Raw genomic sequence first — 22,478 nt, forward strand, 5'->3', positions numbered from 1 at the left:
ATATAGAAAATATGTCCTTGCATTGGAGCTCATAAACCTTAGGTCTTTATATATACGTCAATATATGTGTGAATATAAAGGTTAGGTCTTTCTACTTGCATTGCATTGCATTCAATTGAGTTGCGCAATAAAGTGTTTGATTGATTTTATTTTGTAGATGGATGATTCCTGTATTTCAAACTGGAATAATTGTTTGGTGGTAATTAATGCAAGTAGAAAGTCTATGGAAGTACACATTGTAGTAGGTAATGTGTGGGTTAGGCGCACATCAAGTGTTTAAACCTTGCCGCAGACAATCAGTGGCGGGGCCACCTTATCCAAAGGGGTGTCAATTAACACCCCTTCGTATGGAAAATTACATTATGTAGTTCAGTGATTTTTATTTTATATATATATATATTATATGTTGACTTCCCTTGACTTTTTCGTGTATTTAGTTATTTATATCTTGACACCCCCTAATAAAAATTCTGGCTCCGTCACTGTAGACAATAGCCTTGGATTTAAGGGGTAAAGTGTAACCATGGTCCACCGAGTTTGAACCATGCGCTACTAGCCCTCGTGGATTTCTGGCTCAGCAAAGAAAATATTTCCTATCATTTTGAGTGAGAGCAGAGAGGAAGTTGCAAGTACAAATATAGTCTTCTTCCTGACACTTGATATATATATTGAATAAATATGCATGACTAGTGCAAGAAAACAAACTAGTACAACTTTATGATATGGCGAAGAAACTTAAACAGCAGCCAGCATGCTGCACTTTATAGTAGAGCTTGAAATTAGCAATGTTTAAGAACAAATTTCCTCTCACCTTGGGCCTGATAGGATTGAGGGAAGTAATGGAGCAGAATCTATTATATTGATATCTGATACGGTTTGTGGCACAAGGAAGTTGTAGTCCAGACTCTTTTCAACATCCACCGCGCCCTCAATGACCATGACAACTGTTGACATTGATGGTCTCTTGGTGTAATCGCGTTGTAGACACCACGCAGCAACTTGCATTGTATCTACTACTTCTTCCTTATAAAGCTGCATATCTTCACTGCGCTTATCAATCAGATCCATTAATCGCCCTTCCTCTGCCTTTCTCTTGAGAAGACTCATCAATAGCCTTTGCTCCTCGGGCTCAGATGGCTCGAAATTTTTCCTTCCACACAAGATCTCCAAGACTACTACGCCAAAGCTATAGACATCTACCTTTTCTGTTATAACTGCACTAAGCCATTCAGGAGCTAGATAGCCAGGAGTACCTCTCATGGTAGTCACAACTTTGCTCTGAGTCCGATCAATTAGCTTGGAAAGTCCGAAGTCAGAGAGCTTAGCATCATACTTCTCATCTAATAGAATGTTTTGAGGCTTAATATCCAAATGTAGAATTTTTTGCCTGCATTCATCGTGGAGGTAGGCTAATCCTTTGTCTATGTCATGAATAATCTTCTTCCTGCATTTCCAATCTAGAACGATTTCTTGATTTCCAGAGTAGATCCATTTGTCTAGCGATCCATTGCTCATAAACTCATATACTAGAAGCCTGTGAGATTTCTGAGCACAGAAACCAATTAATTGGACCAAGCTGAGATGATGTATGCTGCCAATGGTTTCAACCTCAGATAGGAATGATTTCTTGGCTTTGCCTATTCCATCAAGGCATTTCACTGCTATCTTTGTGTCGTCTTTTAAGGTCCCTCCGAACACTGATCCAAATCCCCCTTCACCAAGCTTTTTGCTAAAGTTCTCAGCTGCAGACTTTAGATCGTCGTAAGAAAATCTAACAGGCATTCCTGGCATGTTATCTAGATAATGCTCTTCCACTTCATCTTCCTTTCTCTTTTTCCAGAATGTGAAAATTATGCATCCAATTATGATACCAAGAATGGAAATTCCTGTAACAGATCCCACTATAGCACCATTCACGTGCCTCTTCCGTTGAGTTTCATTCTGTACTTTCAGAAACGCATAGGAATTATACCTTGTCTTGTCCTTCTCATTATTCATCAACGAAAAGATCTCGGATGGAAGGTGGCACTCCCCTTTAGAAGAATTTGAAGCATAACCAAAAATAGCAGCTTTACAAGAACAATTCCTCAAACATGCATTTTTACAGGTAGTCATGTCTGTATCAATAATATCTGCACCAAATGCGAAATAATTCATATCATTGAGCTTCAAATATCTATGGTTTTTTGAGTCATTACAAGTCATTTTTGTGATCTCAGAACAACCAAGATTAGGCTGCCTGTCATTTATCTGTCTAAAATAGTTTGTTGAATCAGAACTTGATTTGGGACAACTACACTGTCCATTTGAGCAAATGCCATATCTTCCACATACCATTGGATAACCACATTCACCAATAGAAAAAGTAAAAATGTCATTGACCTCTTTCCACTGGTCTTGCCACTCATACACTTTCAAGTGCCCATCAAATTCCAGTTTCATAAATTGAGCTGAAGATACAGGAGCAACGGAAACCAGTATCTCGGAGTCGTTGGAATTTGTGAATAAAGATAAGCTTCCATTCAAATACATGACATAGTTGGATGCTTTACTATCAGTTAGGTTAGTAATGGATCTCTTAAAATATGTTTGTGGTGGACTCGACTCAACGAGAGCAATCAAACCACTATTTGTGGCAGAGAAAGAATACAAACCTCCCTCAGTCCAGTTTGTTGCTGAGACACTTGCTGTTAGCTTCTGCCCTGGTATTAACTTCTGTCCTGGTTGATGGATTATTATATGCAGCGGAAGCAATCCCAGTATCAAAATCACATGTAATTTAGACAACTAGCATAAACGAGATTTCACGGGTTACCTCTTGAAGCGTGAACATATCTCTTCTACCACGTGAGCCTTCAGTTCCATAACTTCTCAATGGAATCTCCATCACCCGCACAATCGTGATCCTCGAACGTTTCACGGTCTTCTACTGTGTTACCCAAATAATACCCGAAAATAGCAATTTCGTGTGAGCGAAATTTCTAGGAAAACTTGGCTGAAAATTTCAGCCACCATATACTCATCCCTCTAGATGGAAAACCTTATGTATTTATAACACAAATTTTAAGGGTTAAGACCCTTTTCCAAAACCTGTTGGGTTTTCTTTTCCACCAGAAAAATGATTCCTTTATTTCCTATTATTTAGGCACAGTAGGGACCACAGAATTTAATTAACAAGGCTTCAATTATGGAATTAATTTCTAATTTTCGAAATTAATATCTACCATAATTAATTACGAATTATTCCACTAAAAATCCGTAATTGCACTCCTTATCCAATTTCGAAATTCATCCATTAAATCTTATTTAACTCCCCATATTAAGATTCAGATACTAATCAAGTAAATTAAATTACTGACGATTTAATTTATTGATTATTTCCTTTAGACTTTCGCTTAACTTATTTCATGTGTCGGATACAAAATCCACCGGCCGGGTTTACACATGCAAACTTATAAGCTTTCATAAAGGTATATCATCAATCTCTAAACCGAGACATGGATTCCATCAACTAACTATTACTTCGCCAATGTATATTATTATTATCCAATTTACCAGGCATATTGACCCACGAAAGAATCTCGCCTTTTAATAAATCAAAACAATAATAATATACACAGCTAATAATAATTATATCAAGATTAAGAGTATAAGTACATTTAATGGCTAGAGAGTTTATTTTATTAAGTCAGTATAAAATACTTATCTCTACCTGGTCCGTTCAATACATACAAAATGTACTAGCACAAGAAGTTGGAATTAAACCATTCCCATAATCAAGATTAATTATATTTAATCTTGTGCTACAATCATTCCTGATGGTTTGTCCAATTCCATCATTAGATTGTGAACTCAAACTTTATACTTATAAGAACCGATGATTTAATCTTCCGTGTATAAGCTAAACTCTATACACTAAATCATCTACTATATAAGCAAAGGACACAGACTATTATATGATCTATTTAAAACTTTATTAAAACTGAATAAACAATTATTTCATAATAAATACTATATCTAAACCAAACTCATGGTTAATAGTATATATCCCAACAATCTCCCACTTAGACTTTTAACCATGATAATTATTAGAATATACTATATCCAAATGCATGGTTAATAGTATATGCCCCAACAATCTCCCACTTAGACCTCATAACCATGCATCTACAACTTTCTCAGGCATTCTTTTACATGACTATTAAAAGTCTTCACCAAATAAGGTTTTGTTAAAGAATCTTGCCAAGTTATATCTGATGCAATATTTGTCCAGTAGTACTTTGTCGTAATTATCTAGTTTGGTATTAAACTCTTCAGAGATCCTGTTACCGAAACTATCCCAAGAATGAACACCGAACTATAATTTTCTTTAGCTTTCTCCCACTAAGACGAAGTACCACTAATATTACCTTCGTTACCTCACGACATTGAAATATTAGTGACTTCTTACTATAGTGTTCAATGTTCAAACATCACTCCCACTCGATAAAGGCATATTATGTCTATTAACGTTCTCCCACTACTTAAATGCAATGGAACGTCAATTCTGACGTGTGGGTTTTGATGTTCTTGAACATCTAGTTATTTCTTTGCCCAGTTCCTGTAAAAATAGTTTACTTCTAGGAACATGTTTTATTAAACAGTCCTTATCTAGAAAAATGCATTTGTTTTAACAATTGCCTTATTTTCTTTAGGACAATAAAATAAAGCTTCATTCGTTTTCTTGGATATTCGATAAACATGCACCTATCCATCCTTAGTTCCAACTTACATATCTGCTTTCCCTTTCAGCACATATGCGGGATAATCCTATATCTGAACATGCCACAGACCAAGCTTACATTCAGTCCACAGTTCTATAGATGTCCCAGGTACTAGCTTAGAAGGAACTAAATTCAGAATGTAATTTGAAGTTTCCAGGAAATATTCCAAAAATAAATAAGGCAAATCTGAATAACACGTCATTAGTCTATCCATATCCAAAAGAGACTTATTTCTTCTTTCTACTACACGACTCTATTATGGAGTTTACGGTGTAGTCAATTGAGATGTAATCCCTATTCTGATATGTAACTAAAAAACTCTTTAGAGAGATGCTCGCCACTACAATCAAATTGTAGTAACTTAATATATTTCTTTGGTGCTTCTCTATTTCAAGTCTTAAAAACCTTGAATTACTTAATTCATTAAGACTTACAGTGCATCAAATAAATATATTAATATTTTGAGTAATCATTTATGAACGTCATAAAATACTCAAAATCTATCTCTTACGAGTATGTTCATTTAACCATACAAATCAGAAAGGATTCATTCTAGCTTATCACTAGTTTTATTTCCTTTTAAAGGGAAACATCTTTTAGTCAAATTTCCTTCCAAACAGGATCCACAAGTTGGTAGTGCCTCTACTTTCAATGAACCTTAAGGTCCATACTTGACCAACTTGAAATCCTATCCAGATTAATATGACTTAGATAAAAGTGCACAGATAAGTTTTACTCAATTTTGAAGAACATATTCTCTTATGAGGTAGACTAATATTGTTCTGTTCAGGAGAGACATCAATATATAATAACAAGGTCATGCATTCATGTACCACAAGAGATAAAGTGTTTATTAAGCTCAATAACTCAAGAGTTATTCGAAAAATAAAACAAATATCCATCTCTTATTTTGCCCAGAAACCGGAATTAAATTCCTTCTAACAAAAGTACATATATTGCATCCTTAAAATTAATGCCTTATCACTAAAAGAAAATTTTAACAAGTAATACGACAAATTGCATAAAATCATTGTGGAGTTGAGATAAAAATATTAAATAGATCATAATAAGTCAAAACACTGAATAGTAAAATTCAGACTGCATTCAATATTTATATACATACATGCATCTGGAATAATAAATTTCGATGGGAAAAGAATTATTCATGCAAAGTATATTATATAATGCAAGAATTATACAATCCAAAAATAAATAGAACCAACTCAGATGGAGAGCATACTATTATTTTCAGTCAATTGTATATAACTTTTTAATACAAAAATTTTAAAACACACTACACATATATGTCATGCATCTTGAATAGCAATTTCGATGGGAAAGAACTACTCATGCAACATACATATGCAATGCCAGATTATTCACTCCAATAATTAAAACAGACCCAACTCAGATGGAGAGTATACTGTTAATTTAAGTCAAGTGAACATCATTTTTAATAGCTCTAGTTTCATTGATCCAACATGTATACTCAGATGGAGAGTAAGTACACGATATCAATTACTAGTATTTCACCTAGTGAGCTTACAATAAATTTATCCGATATGGAGGAAGACCTAAAGTCAACGCATAAATTTATTACTCACTTGAAATTAATAGTGGAAGACCATAGAAATATATTTCTATCACCACTTAATCATGATTGTATTGTAGTTACAAAATTGATTCAACCCTTTAAGCTCAGATGGAGAGTTAATACTGGTTATCAATAACTAGTAACTATAGCCAGTGAGTTCATAATAAATTTATCCGATATGGAGGAAGACCTAATGTCAACGCATAAATTTATTATCTCACTATAAATAAAAAAAATGAAGACCATAGGGGTTTATTCCCATCACCACTTTATCACAACCACGAACTTTTCTCTGAGGATTAAGTTCCATATTAAAAAAAATGCTCAATACCCATTTAAACAGTCTTAAAATACTAAAATTAATATTTCACACTGTATAGTGGTGATTATTGTTGACTGGACTATTTCTGATAAATCTACCAAATTTCATATCAATCAAAAATTGCGACCAAATTTGGAAAATTATCATTTTAAGCATTTTTTTAAGAATTTAAAATATGACCTACATTTTTTTTATCATATACCAATTCATGTCAAATCAACATGTGTTATCATGTTCCAGATTAGACATATAAAATGATAGAAAGAATGACTTTTCGTATGTAAATCACATTTTAATCCGTCAAACCTCCAAAAAACTCACCTAAACGATCCCAAATCGTCAAAATACGATGTGATTCACTGCATAGCAGTGAGTTCTTCTTAAATGATCGTTTCCAATGATCCTACCGAATTTCAGGTCATTCGGAGATCGTGAAATTCATGATCGCCAAAAACTAGACCAAATTCGAATAAATTATTTTTTTGGCGTAGTCAGGATTAAATCCATGTGATTTGCATTCTTGCTATATATCATATCAAGTTAAATCATCATGTTTCAGATTTAACACAAATATAGCCGATATATAAAGAATAATTTTTCATATTTATAACAAATTCAATTTAATAAACTGCTTGAAAACCCATCTAAACGACCTCAAAATGCCAAAAAAACAACATGATTCACTGCATAGCAAGGAGTTTTTTTTTCACTAGATCGTTTTCGATGAACCCACCAAGTTTCAGGTTAATCGGAGTCCGTCAAATTCATGACCACTAGCCTGTAACCAAACTCGGAGAATAACCGTTTTAAGTAGTTTCATGAATTAAAATAAATATGATATTGATTTCCATTCTCCTTATAATTACACTATGAGCTGAAGGCATATATTATTTTCTTCCTATTTCTAGGATATATAATATCTCCTTTTGCAATAAATTATCCTTTTATTAAATACATAAGAACCTGAGATATTATATTTTCTCCCGTTCAGTGAAAACCCCAATATCTCTTCTCATGGGTGGAGTTAGTTTCACTAGTACCCAAAGATAAATACTCTTTTTCTAGTTATGAACCTCCACCATTAATGTAGATTTCTCAAGGATAATTTTCACATGGTATATTAAACATATTTCAATGACTCAAATAAATAGACCATTTTGTGGATCCTACTTATTAATCATAATGCTCAATCCATGAATAGATATAATTTCACATGTACAAATTTACTAAGAATTTTTCATGAGTTCAAATAAACAAACCACTTCAGTGGTAACTATTTATTACTCATAAAATTCTCAATTTACAAGTGAATATATATTTAGCTCATAAAATTATTTTATGGTAGACCATAGCTTAAAAGTCATACCAACATTATAAAACTCATACAACATACCGTCATATTTCACTTAATTAGAACCTCCAATCAGAGAACAAAATTCTTCATCGAAAATCCAAACTAGTAATCACGTAGGGCATGAAAATATAAACTTAAATTTGAGAAATTTTTTATGCACAAACATGCCAAACGCTCCAATCATTAGTCATCCAGGATATCAAATAGAGAATTTTACTTTCTTACAAAATAATTATATCATTACACAATATGAATTATACCTTGTAAGACCTAGTCAATAAAATCTTACACCTCTATTATTGAATTTAATACAACAACACGTTTATTTGCTAATAGTCAATGTGTAAACCTATTATATGACTAGTATTTAATCATGGGGACCATGGGGAGTCATCCCCAACACCATTGAATTAAAAAAGAATTAAAAAATAATTTCCAGAAAATAGAAAAACATCCAAAACACAGTCCAAACGACCTCAAAACGCCGAAAAATACCATGATTCACTGCATAGCAGTGAGTTTTTCTCACCACGGCGTTTCCGATGGACCCACCAAATTTCAGCTCAATCGGAGTCCGTCAAGTTCGCTGACCTCCAAAAATTCCGGCTATTCGGTCAAAAACAGGTTTTGCGTTTTTCTAGGGTTTACCCCAAAAAATTCAGATAATCTCAATCAAATATCAATAAGAAAACATATATCTCATGATTATAAGAATAATCCATAAATTATGCACAGTTAATTCACAAAACAGCAGTGCAGTTTTTCAGAAAACCACATATATATGTAATTCAAAAAATGCACATAAACACCATATTCTTGTTTCATGAAAAACTTAGTTATCTAATTAGATGTGAGTGAGCTCTGATACCAATTGATGGATTATTATATGCAGCGGAAGCAATCCCAGTATCAAAATCACATGTAATTTAGACAACTAGCATAAACGGGATTTCACGGGTTACCTCTTGAAGCGTGAACATATCTCTTCTACCACGTGAGCCTTCAGTTCCATAACTTCTCAATGGAATCTCCATCACCCGCACAATCGTGATCCTCGAACGTTCCACGGTCTTCTACTGTGTTACCCAAATAATACCCGAAAATAGCAATTTCGTGTGGGCGAAATTTCTAGGAAAACTTGGCTGAAAATTTCAGCCACCATCTACTCATCCCTCTAGATGGAAAACCTTATGTATTTATAGCACAAATTTTAAGGGTTAAGACCCTTTTCCAAAACCTGTTGGGTTTTCTTTTCCACCAGAAAAATGATTCCTTTATTTCCTATTATTTAGGCACAGTAGGGACCACAGAATTTAATTAACAAGGCTTCAATTATGGAATTAATTTCTAATTTTCGAAATTAATATCTACCATAATTAATTACGAATTATTCCACTAAAAATCCGTAATTGCACTCCTTATCCAATTTCGAAATTCATCCATTAAATCTTATTTAACTCCCCATATTAAGATTCAGATACTAATCAAGTAAATTAAATTACTGACGATTTAATTTATTGATTATTTCCTTTAGACTTTCGCTTAACTTATTTCATGTGTCGGATACAAAATCCACCGGCCGGGTTTACACATGCAAACTTATAAGCTTTCATAAAGGTATATCATCAATCTCTAAACCGAGACATGGATTCCATCAACTAACTATTACTTCGCCAATGTATATTATTATTATCCAATTTACCAGGCATATTGACCCACGAAAGAATCTCGCCTTTTAATAAATCAAAACAATAATAATATACACAGCTAATAATAATTATATCAAGATTAAGAGTATAAGTACATTTAATGGCTAGAGAGTTTATTTTATTAAGTCAGTATAAAATACTTATCTCTACCTGGTCCGTTCAATACATACAAAATGTACTAGCACAAGAAGTTGGAATTAAACCATTCCCATAATCAAGATTAATTATATTTAATCTTGTGCTACAATCATTCCTGATGGTTTGTCCAATTCCATCATTAGATTGTGAACTCAAACTTTATACTTATAAGAACCGATGATTTAATCTTCCGTCTATAAGCTAAACTCTATACACTAAATCATCTACTATATAAGCAAAGGACACAGACTATTATATGATCTATTTAAAACTTTATTAAAACTGAATAAACAATTATTTCATAATAAATATTATATCTAAACCAAACTCATGGTTAATAGTATATATCCCAACACTGGTACCAAAGAATCAGTTGGATGATCAAAAGATTGCCAAACGGTAACATTGTTGACATCAAAGAGAACAAGATTTCCCAAATGAGTGAACTTTAAGCCAGCAACAGATTTGTCAGTAGTATTTGTTGACCAAACCAAAGTACCATCAGCATCTCTAAGTACCAAGTTTCCTCCTAATGTGAGCTGCAAAGTTGCATTGATTCTAACTGGATTGTTACGATTAGCAGACCAAACAACTGCTGGATCATCATATGTAGACACAATGAAGATGGCAAAGATGTAAGTCTCACAATTGCCATTACAGTAGAATCCACAAGCATAACTTGGACCAAAGCTTTCTTTGACAAGTATAGGCGTTACTATAGAACCATCAGAGAAGTTCACTGAATGTGGTGGTGAATAACTGTTGATCCAAGTTGTAGAAAGATTTGCAGTTGAAAAAAGAGGGAACAGGAAAGGGAAAATCCAGCTTACAGCCATAAAAAAGAAATTTGGATGATAATTGTAAGATTGTGAAGTGGCTTGGTTAAACCAATTTAATTTAATATACATTCATGGACTTAAATTCTCAGAAAGGCGCATTGAACTATCAATAACATCTTGACTTCGGTCAACCGCTACTATTTCATTTTTAACTTACAAGATGGTTTGGCGGAAAAAAAGGGACCTGCTTAACTTATTGCAAACTTGGAAAGACTAATTAAGTGGACTGCCAAAGGAGTCAAATAAAAAACATTGACCTTCCCACTTCATCCAACTTCCTTGCTCCTTCCAAAAAGGCAGTCCGGTACACTATGTTTTGCTATCGGAAAAAGGTTGTATCACATTAGTTTTATATATGTAGTTGTTTACCCGTAAAACGATACAGTTGAATTTATAATATGGTTTATAAATACGTGAATCAAATTGATCCGAAAAAATAAAGTAATGAAAAACAAAATTAAATAAAATAAGAATAATTGAAGAAAAGACAAGCCTAAACCTTGAATTGAACTATTCCGGAAAGAAGAACAATACCAAGAACTAAGTACCAGCAGGATAATGTTTAGCAGAATAAGAGAGTAATATTAGCATTTCTTCATACAAGTTCTTCAGTGAGTACAAATTTTAAGATCCCCGAATCAAACTCCTCTTTAAGGTAAATAAAGACCCATCTTGATAGTTGCATAACGGTTGAGTATAAATGCTAGGATTCTCTGTAAAAGCTGCTCCTTTAATACTGCCTTCTTCAACCGGTACCTTACTTTCAAATTCTCCTCCTCGGTTTTAATGTCTTTGGAGCTCATACAATACCTGTCTCATGCTTGTACCCTATGTCAGCTATTTGCTGAATCATTTCCTATCCGTCTTTATTGCTACGTGGCAACTCCACGAACGTCCACCTGTCATTCGTTAATTTTACTACATACAACAGCCTTACCTTGTATTTCTACTAGAAGTTATTTCTGCGAATTGAACCTATAATCTCCTGGCTACACAACGGTAATTTTTATCATTGCGCCAATACTTCCCTTCAGCTTCTTCCTCAAATTCTTTTTTGTATAATTTTTTGTTTGGATATAGTGAAACTGCATGATTATTTCGTCTAAAAGTTTAAACTGAAATGTCATTTTTTGTTTTATTTTATATATCTTGCGTTTTCAACCCATCTTCATAGAGATTTGATTCTTTCTCTTGGATCATACGCATAAAGATTTGTAGATTTAAAGTGCCAATTCTTGAGCTTAAGTCTTCAAGGAGCGGGGAAGGGAGGGGTAAGAATCACCGAGAGTATAAGAAAACTTGGTACATATTTAATTTTGCATATATCTCTTTTGACATGAAGTGTTTAATTTCTTTTAATACTTTTTTCTCATTGCAGTTAAGTACATAGTATAAAATATTTATACATTCAAGTTAACTAAAAAATAATTACAAATAATTTTATATAATAAACATTGATTCATATCCTGCAATAAATGGTACATAAATTGCTGTAACATATTAAATTACCATAACAATGTAATAATTCTTCGTATTTTTAGTGGATATAACTTAAAAACTTTCCGAATTTAAGTTCAATGCTGACAAATTATAAATCTTTTGTATCATCAAAATAAATTGACCCATAACATGTACTTTTTCATAACAAGCCTAATAAGGTCTTTAGAATAGAATACTAACCTACTATTTGCAATTTAATTGCATTGATAGAGTACAGCAATCAATATGGTCGTATATATCTCCGTAAAATATTTTCCCCTCTGGACGTAAGGATATGAAGGATCAAAATAAACTGCCCTAATACATTAAGGACCACATTTTGATCATTTTTCTCTTCCCTTGAAACAAAAGACATTTGAAAAGATCAGTCATTCGCATGCTAGAATAACAATTGACATGAAATTATAACAACAAACCTAGTGAATTTCCATAAGTGGGGTATGAGGAGGGTAGTGTATATGCAGACCTTATTCCTACCTAAAAAGGCAAAGATGTTGTTTCTGATAGACCCTCGGTTAAAAAATAAATGAAAAGAAGCAGTGACAACAAATAGTAACAAAATCAAAGATATTAAGAAAACCGAAGCGAAAGATAGCAACCAAACAGTAAGTAGTAATAGCAATCTAAGAATAAAAAGATATAGTTCTAACTAATACTACAGATATGGGATTGAAATTGGAAAACGCTCGACTAACTACTAACCTTCTACCCTAATCCTCGACCTCCACACCCTCCTATCAAGGGTCATGTACTCGGTAAGCTGAAGCTGTGTCATATCCATTGATATGAAATTGATGGAAATAAAAGCAAAGCAATCTGATACTGCAAGTTCAAATTTTACATGCTAAATGACCGAAAGCATGACAAGAAACCTTCAGGAAAATCCCATTACATTACGATAACTAAACAAAGAAACAATTCAAGATGGTCATGGGGACTTTCAGTTCATCTAATTAGAAGCCCATTTAATGAGTTTTAAGTCCAAGAAAGACGCATCCGCGGATGCTTACACTTTAGAGTTTAGTCCCATTTGCAAATATGGCCATTGTTCCTCTTTGAGGAAGATAGTGGTGATAACCTCTAATTGCCCAATTTAGTTATTTCAAGACTTCATCAGAGCATTGTAATTAGAAGCTTGCTACACTCGTAAATTGCAGATAATATTGTATAGAAATTTCAAGGACGACCATGATCTTGATCTTCCATTTCTTCAAGTATAACATACTTAGCAGCTCCATTTCCTAAGGGTGATCCAGGCATTTCGTCTTCACCTGTGCTACCTCTTTGTAATTTGTCGTACCTGAGGCGTGAAAGTGTAAAACGACTTCATTACATGGCGTACCACCATCTCAACAATTCAAAAGTTCCACGGTATAGCAGAAAGCAAAAAAAAATTCTCTGGCTACCAAAGTACAGATATGTATGCTGTGTTTGGTAGTCTAATTACAACAACAACAACAACAACAACAACCCAGTGTAATCCCACAAGTGGGGGCTTGGGAGGGTAATATGTACGCAGAACTTACCTCTACCCCGAGGGGCAGAGAGGCTGTTTCCAGGAGACCCTCGGCTCAAAGAGGCAACAAGAGACACTATATTAGTACTATCCATAGACTCATAATAAAATAACATAAAATACCATAAAATCCATAACATAACATAAATACCATAAAAAACAAAGTAACAGCAATATAAGAGATATAAGAAATACGAGAAAGATGTAAGGTATTAATACACGGAAGATAAAACCCATCATCAGTAGTTGATCAATATCATCCTAAGACTAATTCCTAACTGGCTAGTCTCACTCTAGTGCGCTGTAAAAAAGACATCACAATTTCCCCTAACCTATAACCTTAATGCTCGATCTCCACAATTCCCTGTTTAGGGCCATGTACTCAGTAACCCTAAGTCGCACCATATTCTGCCTGATCACCTCTCCCCAATACTTCTTAGGTCTCCCTCTACCTCTCCTCGTACCCACCACCGCCAGTCGTTCACACCTTCTCACCGGTGCATCAGTGTTCCTCCTCTGAATGTGCCCGAACCATCTGAATCTTGCTTCCCGCATCTTGTCCTCCATGGGGGCCACACCCACCTTCTCTCGAATTTTGGTAGTCTAATTAGAAAGGACTAAATACTAATCTAACTTTAACGTCAGCGCAAAGCCAGAAATCACGAAATACCTCTTGCTAAAATATGAAGGATTCAGTCACTTACTTGTACCAGTTAAACAAACTGACACCAAACATTATCGTCATGAGACCGAGTCCTTTCATCCAGGTAAACTCATCATGGAAGTAAAATACAGCAACCTGAACAGGCAGCAGACATAATAATCTTAAAAACTACTTATGATTGAAGCAACCCACATTGTATTTCAGTCTAATGTATTCGAAGAGTACTATCTGCTTGAAAAAGGTATATAAAATACAAGTAAGTTCCATCATCAGTACATTACTTGTAGTCTCTTTTTTCAAAGGTCGGTCAGTTACATTAATTTTATATTCTTGAAAATAACTTAGTTTATAGTTCATACCAAGATAGTGACCGCCTCCTTTACAACTCCTGCTATTGTTACTGTTACTGCACTTGTGATAGAAACAAGAATATATTCTGTCAACACCTGCAGTTAACAAATATTGCCAGGTAAGCAGGAAAAATAGTCCTCGCTGTGTACATCCAAGTTCTTTAAGAACTGATAATCGCTTCTAAATCGTCTAGCCTATTAGAAGGCATCATTTTCTCCAGAAAAAAAGAGGAAAAATGAAACAGGAAATCCGCAATAAATTAAAATGACACCGGTCACCCTAGACAAATACATACCATAAAGAAAGCCAAAGTTCCACCAAAGAGCATCAGCAAACAACTTCTAGCTATATGCCATGAGCTGTCAAAGTATTTGGTGCTTCCGAATTCATACCACGGATCAAAAATAAGGGACAGCACAGCAGTTGAAAGAGCCATTACTGGCGTAACATAGCTCATTAGCGTGAGTGGATTTTTTAAACCTGGAAATAATCAAAGCATGCATGTCATGCACAAATTATTCACAATCTATATATGAAGCAAATACTGAATCGACAACTATCAATTTATTAAGAATGTTGAAGATTGGTAGAAGTTATTGATTGTTCTTACCATAGACTTCTTTCTTTATGCCAGTTTTATGCCAGCACGACCAGTTGGATATGGGAGATTGGAGAACAAACACAAATTAGACAAAGTAAGCAGACATACAATTGAGGAAACAATGAAAGAGAAATCACTGATAATACTACCTGCAGAAGAATCTGAGTCATAGTCCAGCGAAACCCAGACATAACTGCAGCAAGCATAACAAAGACGAATCCCCAAAACTGAAATTCTGTCTCCTTTGCAACTGCATTGTCAGACAATAAAGGTCAGACTTGTCTATCAAACAGATCCAATTTAACAGACACCACATTATCCACACGGTGATAGAGTTAGTGAAACACTCGTGTAAGAAAATTACCTACGTTGGTAAAAATTGATAATGTTGTCAAAAGAACAATACCTTATGCAATCAGTTGAGTTCAGCTACAACTATTCCTTTTTCTAGATGTAAATATATCTACAGCAATACTCATGGTTAAAACCTTAAGTTGCTACATCTCTTACAATAACCTTGCTCGATCTCAGTTGTCATTGTTCTGTCTACTTTTGACTATAGTATTGCCCCTTCCAATAGGCTGCACCTTTGAGGCATTTTGGAAAGATTGAAAATTGTTTAATCCATTCCTTCCTTGACTGTCTCCGTGTGACCTACAGGTCACGGGTTCGAGCTGTGGAATTAGCCCCTGATGCTTGCATCAGGGTAGGCTGCCTACATCACACCCCCTTGGGGTGCGACCCTTCCTCAGTCCTGCGTAAACTCGGGATGCTTCGTGCACCGAGCTGCCCATCCTTCCTTGACAATCTTCTGTAGGCGGTACTCTCATCACTTCCCTCATCAGCTTTAGTTCCTTTAATTATATTTCTTAGTCCTTTCTTCGTAAATTAAGTATCCATCTTAACTTTCTCATGTCGGCTGTGTCGACATACTTTCATCTAACCTTCTAAATGAAATGAGAATGTACCATGAAAAAAATGAGACTGGACAAACAGAAATAAGAATGACCAACAGTTTTCTTGAGTCTCCAGAGCCCTAGGATACTCTTTTTAAAATAAAGCAATAGTTTACACCGGAAGGGGAGCCTTGGCGTAGCTGGTAAAGTTGCTGTCATGTGACCAGGAGGTCATGAGTTTGAGCCGTAGAAACAACCTCTTGCGGAAATGCAGCGTAAAGCTGCGTACAATAAACTCTTGTGGTCCAGCGGACCTCGCGCATAGCGGCAGCTTAGTACACCGGGCTGCCCTTTTTCAACACAACAACAAAAATGTGATCGGTATGGGCTCAAATCGAGAGAGTCTTTGAAACAACTAACAGTTCAAAGGAGAGCCACAGCATCTTCAATCCATCCTTATTGTATCTAAACAAGAATTTTAGTGGCCTACAAGAAATACTGTACTAAAAAAGTAAATCTTTTTAGCAGTGCACAAGTGAAGGCTATTGATTTTTCATTTAAGAATGACAGATAAAGAATGAAGATCATTAATTTTATATGCAGGTAACGGAATAAATACTACAAAAACATATGCAGACAACTACATGCAAGTAAGTGTCAATGTACCTGTAAATAGTATCCCAACAGAAATGATCAAGATGACCCCCAGCAGCTTTAAACTTGGAGACTCCAACCTTCCAAAAATAGTTGACGTTAAAAGCAAGGGCATCAGACAAAATATATGCAGGTTAGATAAGAGCCCCAGTCAAATGTATCATATTCATCAAAGATAATTGTTGCAAAGATACTTTCAGACTATTATGTTGACGAATAATATGGTTGGATATAGATCTATCACACAGCGTAAAAGATTAACCAGAAATACAGATTCTTCTCTCCCCAACCACCCCCCAAAGAAGCACTATAAAACAACAGAGATCACTGAATAAAGTAGTACCTGAAAGCAAAGGCGAAGAACAGGAGAAAGATGGGAGATGCAGATTTACACTGTAATAAGATAAATTGGCTTTAGGAGTCCAGAATTTTTATTCAGGTAAGGGTAGGAGAAAACAAAAGTAAGAAATGCATTATTCTAATCGATAGTAGACGGTTATTTCGCTGGCCCTTGAAGTCTTTGACAATCGCAATTACTTTAGTGGCAGAGATTCGCGACTGTCAGTAGTGGATTATTAAAATTTCAAGGTACATACATGCAAATTTCTAGAGATCTCAGTGAAAGTTATGGTTGTGAGTTTCACTACTATGCTTTCTGAGAGCTCAATTTTTTGAAGAAATTTGCAGTCTATCGGTATTGACGGAAAAAGTCTGATAAAAACAAATTAAGGAGAAAGAGTTACACACCATGGTGGCAAATGTAACAGAGATGAAAACAAGGGATGCATTGCTGAGGTTGACATCCATTGCCGTTGTGAGAGCTGTCGGTACGACTGCGAAAGGCAAAATCCATCTAGTATTAGTTGTTAGAGAAAGTGACCAAGAGAATTAGCAGGTCAAAAGTGGAACTTTATAGTTGACATTAAGAGATCATGGCAATAGATTCCAAGGTAAAGATTGATTAAAAAAATTCCAAATAAAGGTTAATAAGAGATTATGTCTTAAACTTATGAAGAACTAAAATAACTTTAAGTAGATGTGCAAATTTGAACGAATAGTGAGATTCTAGTACATAGCAGGAACTGCCTCATTTTGTGTACAAACATCAGTTCAATAGAAGCCATTGTCGATATATCAGTTATAACCTTACAAGTGTAGCATATGGCTTAGCTAAGTCACACGCTGTGCCAAGCCGAGATTAGTTTTTAGCTAACTGAAGCTGTGAACTCGTGAGATGCAAAAATTAGACACTGAGAACTGCGGATATCATTCAAGCCCATTAGTAATTCGTAGTCTCGTCTTTGTTACATTTTGTAAATAACCCAACTGGCAAAGTATATAAACAAATTATACCCATATCTCCTACTCTACGATATCATAAACGTTTCAGATACTCGTAACTTCCAACTCTACCCTGTCTTCCTCTTTCTCTCTCCGTGTCTTTTCAATGTCAGAAAAGTCATCGAATACAATATAAGACATTTATAATCGCATCGTAGTACACAGAAAAAATATCGTTAAAAAATCTATACTAATCTATGATAACCCGTGTGATACTCTTCTTCAACAAATCATGCTGTAATATACTTGAAAGAAACAGAATTATAGTCATAAAGTTACCTCTCAAAGAATAGTCTCTCCAGGACATCATTACTGTAGGTTGAAATCTATGGGACCAGAAGCCAGTAATGGCCTTGGACAAGACGGCTTGCATCGCAAAGTGGACAGTGTTCATCAGTAAAGGAGCAGGGAACTTCCCTAGATGATCACCGAGAAGAGTTTTATTGTACCTATCCCACAAGTCAATATATGAGACGAACAAAAACATCCTTGAAGCTTGAATATACAAATTCAACTACAGCTACGCTTCAATCCCAAACAAGTTGGCGTCGGCTATATGAATCCTCACTGATCATGTTCCCTATTTAAATTCATCTCCGGCCACATTTTACAAAATAAAAATAAAAATTATAAGTACTAGAAGTTCTCTATATTTCCTACTAGCATAAGAATTTCTAATAGGGCTAAGAGACTACTAGAGTGCATAGGACCTAAAGTAAATGTATAAACATGACTAAAATATTTGACATTTGAATACACCTCAATGAGAAAAAGACAAGAATACAATGAAATTCAATACTTACAATGTCAAGAACAAACTGACACTATACCACACAAGTATGAAGAAAAATGTCTTCAACATATCAACTTCTGAAATGGCAGCATTGTTTGAAATTGACTGCGGCGTATCATGGTAATCCGAGAACACTGAGTGATCGTCATCATCATCGCCATCATTACCATCACCAACATCGACAGATCCTCGATGACTCGAGGAACCATTCTCTACATCAAATGGAACATACCTATCTTCTCCACTCCCTACAGAGTTACTACCAAAATCACCACCACCCCTCATTCTATGCTTAAAATTACTACTACTTTGGTTTGTCTCAGTGCCTATAGATACAAAATCAAAGTCCTCTACACCAACATTATGTCTATTGACTAATTGAGCTGAATGAAGAGTGCCATTCTCATCAAACCAACCTGAAAAAGAAGGGTCCCTATGACAACTTGAAGCTGAATCTTTACTCCATAAGTTGTCACTTCTACTACTCTCCTCAATATTCTCTTTACTCAAATCACTCTCCACCATCTCTATATAACATGTTTTTTCAATGGTCTATTTGGCATTATCATGTTAATTCAGTCATAAAGGCAAGGCTATATATTCTTGAAATATCACATTAACGTTTAAAATCTTTTAATAGTATAAATGAGGAATTTAAATTCTTGAAATTGTTAAAAATTGTATAAAATGGAATTTGCAACAGTAAATTCACAACATGATGATGGAATTTCACATTGAATCTAAACGAAGAATTCCCATTTTATGCACAAGATTTGCAGAATGTAAGTCTTATCGATCCAAAAAAAAAAAAGAGATCAAACGTCATGCATGTTAAAGAATGCAATTAAACAAAACGTTAATGAAGATTAAAGGCGAAGAGATGCAAAGAAGATCATAATCAGAAAATAAAGCTTGCGATTTGATCCGTTAATTTCCGTTAGGTGGAAGATATATATATATATATATATATATATATATATATATATATATATATATATATGTGTGTGTGTGTGTGTGTGTGTGTGGGTCTTGTATTTTAATTTCTCTTAATGATTTTTTTTTTTTTTTTTAACATGTATGAGCTACACGCCTAAAACTAAAAGAAAGAGACTTCCAAGTATTTTTTTTATATTCCCAACTTTAACATTTATTTCCGACTTCAATCAAATATTATCTAAAGGCCTAATAAATTGAAACGGAGAAAGTAATACTTAAGATTTGTGTCTGAAATTTCAAAAGGCATCTAAACGACATTTGCTACCACTGGTACTTCTGTCTTGTATTTACAAAATGGAGCATCCAAAATTATAGTATAATTTTTACAACTAAACGATTGTTTCTAACCATCAAAATTTCAAATAAAATGTTTAACAATGTTATTTTTGAGTGAAACGACATTTTTCACCTAGAGAATTTTGAAATGCCAGTGTGCAATTGCATGAATTGGAACATCACATGGACATTCTTTAGTATAGAACTCATGCAGCGACTACAATAGTGCCAAAGAAAAATTAATCTTGTATTCTAAAAGTTTTGGTATTCTTATTTCTTTAATTATTAGTTCGTTGTAAAATTGATCTCTTTTCTCAAATAGAAAACAAAATACTTCTCTCAAGCATCCATATTAATATAAACTACTGCTCCCTCTATTTCAAATTAGATGAGGTACTCTCTTTTTTAGTCGGTTCCAAAAGAAATGACACATTTCTAAATTTGGAAATAATTCAACTTTAAACTCTTCATTTTATACTTAATGAGAAGTTTTTATAATCACACAAATACCATGGCCCCACAAAGCTTTTGCCTCTTAAGTTTTTAAGACCACAAGTTTCAAAAGTCTTTTTTTTTCCATAAACTCTGTGCCAAGTCAAACTACATCATCTAAATTGAAACGAAGGGAGTACAACTTTGATTGACTTAGCTAATGTATTATTTACATGTTCTATTTTATATGGTAGTTTTCTTTTCTAGTTAGTTCCAAAGAAAATATGACACCTTCTTATATTTGAAAATTCGTTTGTTTTAAATTTTTAATTGATATGCTTTTGTAGCAATAGAAATACTATAATATATATGTTTAACACCACAGATCTCATGGTACATTTTCTCTCTCCTTCTTTCTTTCTTTCTTATCACTATAGAAAGTGAACAAATGGAATAATTAACCTTGAAGTCTACATATATATATATATATATATATATGTGAGATAAATAATTTCCACGGATGAGTAAAAGACATAAAAGTGTATACTAATGCATCATCTTTTTTGTGCAGTCTATAAGTTCAAGACAAGATATTTCGTAATGCTAAAATTAAAGAAGGCTACATTTTTGTGATAAATACTTTCCTTGAAAGAGTAACAAGCATTTTATAAAACGGAGAAATAAAAGTCATATATACTAAAGCATCTGCGGAGCCTATATGTTAATCAAGACAAGATTCTCTCAAGAAAAAATTATCGGCTAATTTATCTCAAGGACCAAATACTCTACACAAAGTTTAGCAAAACAGCAATCCGATTCATCCCAAGGAGTTCTTGGTCATAACTTCGATTTATCGCGACTTCTCTCCATTTTTTCTTTGCAATGTCATATAAGAATATGTCCAAAATCGTACTAGGAGTACTAGTACTGCGTGTAATTAATACAATCTCTCCCTTAGAATTGGTCTTAAATAAAGGCCATATACTTGTCCCTCTTAAATTTGATGGTAGCTTAATTATGTGCTTCACCCATCTCTCAGTTTCATCAATACCCTTGAGAACATACAAACTGACCTTGACATCGCCTTCAAAAAAATTTTGATCTAGAACTGCAATTTGTCCCTTTATTTCTGTTATTTTTTGTGGAAGTATTGATGTCAATGCCTGATCAGGCAATGTGATCCTTCTCATGAACTTTTCATTTCCAGCACTGAATGCAACTATATTATACGGCATTCCAATTAGTCGATTTACAAAATAAAAGACTCCGCCAATACAAACAAAATTGCTTCCAGGAATAGATTTAGCGCAATCAAAAATCTCTCTCCACGATTTGTCCACTCCTATGGTGAAAATCCAGTATCTCGCTTCATAATTCCTAACGTGTGCCTTGAATACTTTAGGTTTCTTGGTGATGGGATCAAAACCAATGGAGCAACAAATCATAGAACCGTAAGGTTTCCCCTTAGGTTTGTTTAACCAGAAATTAAGAATTTTGGTCAAAGCTTACTTTTTAGAAGAACTCGGGTTATTGATATTCAAATATGAAATAAATAAGAAGAATTGACTTAGACAATAACTGAACAAGTAAAAGAAAGCAAAGTAAATCAGTGTTTCCGATAATATTCTGTGTCCTTACAAATGTTATTTCTCTACTTTTATAGCTATTTCTAAGTAATACATTTCTTTCCTCTCATAACAGAGCCATTATGAGCATTTAATGACATTAATGTAACGTTA

At 34.2% G+C, this 22,478-nt stretch overlaps 3 protein-coding genes across 4 annotated transcripts; all 3 read right to left on the reverse strand.

Annotated features, from left to right (window-relative positions):
* Positions 1 to 807: 807 nt before the first annotated feature.
* LOC104221908 (G-type lectin S-receptor-like serine/threonine-protein kinase SD2-5) lies at positions 808 to 10,728 on the reverse strand. The gene is made up of 3 exons (XM_070149990.1): positions 10,237 to 10,728; position 9,258; positions 808 to 2,720 (listed from the first exon to the last, which is right to left on the reverse strand). Exons 1-3 carry the CDS (start codon positions 10,714 to 10,716, stop codon positions 808 to 810), a joined length of 2,394 nt encoding a protein of 797 aa, XP_070006091.1. The 5' UTR covers positions 10,717 to 10,728.
* A 2,384-nt stretch (positions 10,729 to 13,112) lies between these two features.
* On the reverse strand, positions 13,113 to 19,946 carry LOC104240483 (probable sugar phosphate/phosphate translocator At1g06470). 2 transcript variants are annotated; one of them, XM_009795329.2, is made up of 11 exons: positions 19,046 to 19,946; positions 18,522 to 18,691; positions 17,649 to 17,734; positions 17,245 to 17,294; positions 16,914 to 16,981; positions 15,501 to 15,601; positions 15,361 to 15,373; positions 15,046 to 15,230; positions 14,759 to 14,845; positions 14,440 to 14,534; positions 13,113 to 13,519 (listed from the first exon to the last, which is right to left on the reverse strand). In XM_009795329.2, exons 1-11 carry the CDS (start codon positions 19,558 to 19,560, stop codon positions 13,396 to 13,398), a joined length of 1,494 nt encoding a protein of 497 aa, XP_009793631.1. In that variant the 5' UTR covers positions 19,561 to 19,946; the 3' UTR covers positions 13,113 to 13,395. The 2 variants fall into 2 exon arrangements, with proteins under 2 accessions (XP_009793631.1, XP_070006129.1); XM_070150028.1 differs by lacking the exon at positions 13,113 to 13,519 and adding an exon at positions 13,972 to 14,317.
* A 1,578-nt stretch (positions 19,947 to 21,524) lies between these two features.
* Positions 21,525 to 22,184, reverse strand: LOC138870416 (putative F-box protein At1g53550). The gene has a single exon (XM_070148220.1). It carries the CDS (start codon positions 22,182 to 22,184, stop codon positions 21,525 to 21,527), a length of 660 nt encoding a protein of 219 aa, XP_070004321.1.
* Between the last annotated feature and the right edge of the window lie 294 nt (positions 22,185 to 22,478).

The sequence above is a fragment of the Nicotiana sylvestris genome, chromosome 6 (genome assembly GCF_000393655.2).
Source record: "Nicotiana sylvestris chromosome 6, ASM39365v2, whole genome shotgun sequence".
In the NCBI taxonomy this organism is placed as follows: domain Eukaryota; kingdom Viridiplantae; phylum Streptophyta; class Magnoliopsida; order Solanales; family Solanaceae; genus Nicotiana; species Nicotiana sylvestris.